General features: G+C 33.6%; 1 protein-coding gene across 1 annotated transcript; it reads right to left on the reverse strand.

Annotated features, from left to right (window-relative positions):
• Positions 1 to 2,980: 2,980 nt before the first annotated feature.
• Positions 2,981 to 3,886, reverse strand: LOC128638929 (galactoside alpha-(1,2)-fucosyltransferase 2-like). The gene has a single exon (XM_053691057.1). The coding sequence runs from the start codon at positions 3,884 to 3,886 to the stop codon at positions 2,981 to 2,983; it is 906 nt and encodes a 301-aa protein (XP_053547032.1).
• Between the last annotated feature and the right edge of the window lie 2,733 nt (positions 3,887 to 6,619).

Raw genomic sequence — 6,619 nt, forward strand, 5'->3', positions numbered from 1 at the left:
TCGTATACATATACTAGTCTGTGATTGGCTGATGTCTGTCACATGATACAGGGGCTAGAATATGAGAGAAAAAATGAATTTGCAAGAAAAAAATCTACTGCTTATTTGAAATTCAGAGTAGGTGTTTTTACATTGTCTTTTTGTTATGCCCTTGTTAATCATGTAATCCTACTGCATCGTTCATGAACTGGACATCACTATGGGCTCGATTTATGAAGCCCTTCCCCTCCCTATAACTGAAGGTTCTCACAAGAAAACCTACCATCATGATTTATCAAGCAGCGGCCATGAGACCGCTGCTTCCCTACCATCTTCTCTTCGTCCAACTAGAAAGATTAACAGCTCCTGCCCGCACGTGATTGGCTGTGTGTCGGTAGGTAACAGGACTGCAGGCGAGTGCAAAATAGCGCTCATGTGCAATGTTACATTCTGGCAGCAGATTTCTGCCCACCAGAGTAGAGCTGGGGCGGACAGCGGTGAATATGTACATCCCTGTCCACCGCTTGATTGATAAATTGAACCCTATGTGTCAGTAAGGATCAGCACAAACTGGTAAGTAACTGTGCACCTTAGCTTCAGTCACATGGATTTCTAAAAGTCAATGTTAGCATTATGTTATGTGACAAACAGTACATTTAGCATTGCAATGCTCACAAAGCATATTTATCCTTTCACAATACAATGCTAAATAATCTTTGATTACCTTTTATCTAAGGCTTTGCACCAATCCCCATTCTTGAATTTAGCCAATCAGTGATCACTCACAATTCAAAGAGAGTCAGCTCAGTGTTATATATATGGTACACATTAACTAGCTTTTGTCTTGCTGTGAAAAACTTATAAAATGCTATGGATTTAAGTTCTTATAAATTATATTAATATAACAATGTTGGTTGTGCAAAACTGGGGAATGGGTAGTATAGGCACTATCTACCTTTTTACACAATAAAACATTTGAAGTAGACTGTCCCTTTAAACTTTACATTGTACTCAGACAGATATATCAATGTAAATATTTTGCAGCTTTACTGCTTTGGAATCCAATCCCTATATTTTGGATAAGCTTTGCAATGTACAGCATTGTGTGTACAATAACACAGGCTTCCATGATTCTATTGTGCACAGATCATTATGAAAATGCATACAGTTCTCAATGCCATTTTTTTCTTTAGGTAGTGGAATCAAATTGGATGTCTCCATAGTATTAATAAAAAATGAATTGCCAACATTACCCTGCTTAAAAAAAAGACAGAAGAATAAGACAATATTTTATAGAGAAATGACAGAAAAATATGTATTTGAAATTATACAATACATAATTTTTTACAGGGAGAACAACTATTTTGTTTTGAGAAACCAGTTTTTAACCTGAATAATTAACTAATTTGTGTTCAATATATACTTAAAATATAATATAATTTATGTACACATATACACAATAATTTGAATATAATTGTATTGTGAAAGGATAAATATGCTTTGTGAGCAGTGCAATGCTAAATGTTTGTCACATAACAATGCTAACATTTGGCTTTTAGAAATCCATGTGACTGAATCTGAGGTCCACACTTACCAGTCTGTCTGTATTGATCTTCATTGACTGAACTGAAACTGAAAGTAATATTAGCTGGTGAGCTTGATTTGCAGGTGGGAGGATTCACAGCATGATTATAATTAATTATAAATCGTGTGCACGATATAGCTAAATCATGAGCACAATTTAACTAAATTGTGCACACAATATAGCTTAATCATGCGCACGATATAGCTTAATCATGCGTGCAGAGGTGTCTTGTGTGACACCTCTGGGGCTCCATAGACTTTATATCTGTATATTTTTTATAATATATATCTATATCTGGATCTATCTATCTATCTATATGCTGTATTGTATATAGATATATAGAAATATATATTTTAAAAAAAAAAAGGACAGTATAATTAGACATTCATGAATTTGATAGAGAATACAACTCTAAACAAATTTCCAATTTACTTCTATTATTTAATTTGCTTCTTTCTCTTTTGTGCTGAAAGGTTTATCTAGCTAAGCTCAGGAGAAGCAAAGAACATAGGTTCTAGCTGCTGATTGGTGGCTGCATATGTATATACCAATTGTTATTGTCTCACCCATGTGTTCAGTTAGAAACCAGTAGTGCATTGCTGCTCTTTCAACAAATGATACCAAGAGAATGAAACAAATGTGATAATAGAAGTAAATTGGAATGTTGTTTAAAATTCTTTGTTCTACCTTTAAGTATTTATTTGACTGCTAAGGGCTCAAAGATAATATATATTTCTATTTGTGTATACATGCATGTATGTGTGTACTTTCGTAATTAAAAAAAAAAAAACATACATGCATGTGTGTACACATATATATATACATACAGACATACAAATGTCAAATATATTTACATTTATTTATATATGCATTATATATACAGTATATATATATATATATATATATATATATATATAAAAATTCTTCCTGGTCAAACACCTTGTAATATACCTTATCCCTTTTTAACCCTTTTAAAACACATTTTATTTTAAAATGTTTTCCATATTTTTTGTGAAACCTTTATTGTAATCCTAACACTTACTTGAGGTGATGCTAATTCTACTAGTGCTATTTTGGCTTTCACTTGAGCACAAGCCATAACTTTCAACTTGTAATATGAGCAATGTTTAGAGCGATCGCAATATTCATTGGAAGTAAACGACGCACTAAAGGGATGTTGGCTGCGCTAAACCTTCTCTGGTTAATCTTTTTTACCACGGACTTGCAATATAAATTACAAATGCGCTATCATTAGCGCTCCACTTGTAATCTGGGCTAGTGTTTTTTAATTTTGTTGCTATTAAAATTACCATGCAGCACTTTCAGACATTTTAAGTATCATTGCTCTCATCTTTGTCTTATAACTATTTGTGAATGTATAGGCAATAAATAACCTTCAGAGACCGCTTTGTAAATTCAATTTGATTTGTCTTGGTGTGTCAGAAGTGGAGAGAGATCAGCTGGAATTCCAATCCACTCTGGGAGATAAGTTGCTTCATACTTAAAAACAGTTAGAAACTTAGAATCTGGTAAGGTGAAATTTGTAAGGTAGATAGTCTCCCCTCCGACTAAATAGCCAGCCCAAAACCCAAATGTGCCTATGGTCATGATAGTGTGGTTACAATGTGCTAAAAGGGCAAAGTCTTTGCCAGGTGCATACTCTATGCCATCTCCAGCCAAATGAACATCTCCTGCTGAAATATCAATATTTTCCTTGCACCAATTCATGTCATTACTGACAACCACAAACAGAGGGTTTTCATACTTGTCTCTGAAGTAGTCCGTTGCTTTCTGTAAATATGCTTTGTCAGCTGTAACACCATTCCATATCTGAGGCATAGTATAAACATAATCCCCTCTACGGACATGCACCCCAACAAAAGTAACATTTTTCAGGTCTCCCCTTATTTTGTCTAAGTATGCATTTGTTTCTTCTCTGATGAAGTCATGAAATGCAAATTCCTCTATGATCTCTGTCTTTATGTGGTCATAGAAAGTCCATGAACATGGGTAGCCAAAAAGTTTAATAAAATCTCCTTTAATATTTTTATATTCGGGAGACATCCAATCATGAAGTCTCTTGATCTTCCATCTGATGCGACCAGCAACCTCGTGGTGAATCACTGGCATCTTGAGCCTAAATATTTTGGATAGCTGATTATGCATTCTTGGTAAGAGAAAGGCCTTTTGACCATTCAGCTTTGCAAGAGCATAGAGTGTTGCAAACTGGCCCATAAGATTACCTAACCGTCCAAGAGGATCAACAGTCCACATACTTGTGAGAATTTTGTAGGGGACTGCTGGTGTCCTGTTTCTAAACATATTATGGACTGATTCATTTTCTCTCCTGCATTTTGTGATTTTATAAGTTTGCTTAAAATCAATTTTTTGATAAAAAAGCATAAAAGTCATGTATGATGTTAAGAGAATTACAACAGCACATTTAAAGCTGATCCCAAAAAAATGCCTCTTCATTTTCAAAGTGATGTCTCCTTGGTTCATAAACAAAAAAATAAACAAAAATATTTTGTTGCAATAAAATATGTTGCATTTTAGATATTGCATTTAAATAATGGACCCTAGAAACAAAGTAAATGTGTTTGTTAAAAGAGGAGTTAAAGGGACACTGAACCCAAATGTTTTTTTTTTGTGATGCAATTTAGAGCATGCAATTTTAAGCAACTTTCTAATTTACTCCTATTATCAAATTTTCTTCATTCTCTTGGTATCTTTATTTGAAAAGCAAGAATGTACGTTTAGATGTCGGCCCATTTTTGTTGAACAACCTGGGTTGTTCTTGCTGATTGGTGGATAAATTCACTCACCAGTAAACAAGTGTTGTCCGGGTCTGAACCAAAAATTGGTTGGATCCTAAGCTTAGATGCCTTCTTTTTCAAATAAAAATAGCAAGAGAACGAATAAAATTGATAATAGGAGTACATTAGAAAGTTGTTTACAATTGCATGCTCTATCTGAATCACGAAAGAAAAAAATTTGGTTTCAGTGTACCTTTAATTTAATTTTATATGACATTCTAAGTTATAATAAAATTAAAAGTAGAAGCATGCTTGAATAAAGGGATTTTTTTTCTTTCACGATTCAGACCGAGCATACAATTTTAAGCAACTTTCCAATTCAGTTTTATTATCAAATTTGCTTACATCTTAAAGGCACATGAAACCCATTTTCTGTCTTTCATGGTTCAGAGAGAACATGTCATTTTAAACAACTTTCTAATTTACGTCTATTATCTAATTTGCTTCATTCTCTTGGTGTTCTTCATTGAAGAAACAGAAATGCACATGGGTGAGCCAATAACATAAGTCATATATGTGCAGCCACCAATCAGCAGCTCCTGAGCCGACCTAGGTATGCTTTTAAAATATTGTATACCAAGAGAACAAAACATATTAGATAAGAGAAGTAAATTAGAAAGTTGTTTAAAATCGCATGTTCCCTCTAAATCAGAGGTTTTCAAAGTCTAAGACAGTGGGCCTCCCCTTTGGCGAAATGGTCAAGATGAGCCCCCCCGCAATAGATGTTAAAAGGGACACTAAACCCAAATTTTTCTTTCGTGATTCAGATAGAGCATGCAATTTTAAGTAACTTTCTAATTTACTCCTATTATAAACTTTTCTTCTTTATCTTGCTCTCTTTATTTGAAAAAGAAAACATCTAAGCTATTTTTTGGTTCAGTACTCTGGACAGCACTTTTTTATTGGTCGGTTAAATTAATCCACCAATCGACAAGAACAACCCAGGTTGTTCACCAAAAATGGGCCGGCATCTAAACTTTCAGTCTTGCTTTTCAAATAAAGATATCAAGAAAATTTGATAATAGGAATAAATTAGAAATGTACTTAGAATTGCATGCTCTGTCTGAATCATGAAAGAAAAAATTTGGCTTCAGTGTCCCTTTAATACAGTTTTAAAACAGTGTGCTTTGCAATGCTTCTTATGTATTTCTTAAAATTGCAGAAATACACACACACACACACACACAAACAAAATCTCATACATAAACAATCTCACACAGACACGCAATCCCCTTCATACACACATACACAATCTCATATATACACAGAAAATCTCATACACACACACACACAGAAAATCTCATACACACACACACACACAGAAAATCTCTTACACACACACACACACACACACACACAAAATCTCATACACACACAAAATCTTATACACACACAAAATCTCATACATATACATACAAAATCCCATACACACACACAATCTCATAAATACACAAACACAAAATCTCATACAAACACACACACGCAAAATCTCATACACACACACAATATCTCATACACACACACACACACAAAATCTCATACACACACACACACACACAATATCTCATACACACACACACACAAAATCTCATACACGCACATACAAACACAAAATCTCATACATACACACAAATCTCAAACATACACACACACACGAACACAAAATCTCTTTCTCATACATACACACAAAATCTCATACATACGCACAAAATCTCATACATACACACACACAAATTCTCATACAAAAACACAAAATCTCATACACACACATATAGTGTATATATATATATATATATATATATATATATATATACTGTATATACTGTATATATATATACATACAGTATATATATATATATATATATATATAGTAGCAATGAAGAAAACTTGCACTCACTGGAACTTTTCAACACAATTTTACTGTGGCCGCTTCATGCGCTTCATCAGAGATAGTTACCTGTTACTCCAGGTGAGCCTAAGTACTATGTATTGGCCAATGGGAATCGGTCTTCACCTATTTAGGGAGGAGATAGGCTCAGATGGAGAATACAACAACTATTATATCTAAATATATGACACAGTAGAAACATATAACAATATTCATGTTGTGAATAATAGTGTATTGCTAAGCAATGTTCCTTCATACTATGAAAGAGTTGATATGCACTACTTATTATAGGCAAACTAATACTTATTATTATAAAACTGTATATCATTTAGTGATATAAATTATTATAGA

The sequence above is a fragment of the Bombina bombina genome, chromosome 8, assembly GCF_027579735.1.
Source record: "Bombina bombina isolate aBomBom1 chromosome 8, aBomBom1.pri, whole genome shotgun sequence".
Taxonomy (NCBI): Eukaryota; Metazoa; Chordata; class Amphibia; order Anura; family Bombinatoridae; genus Bombina; species Bombina bombina.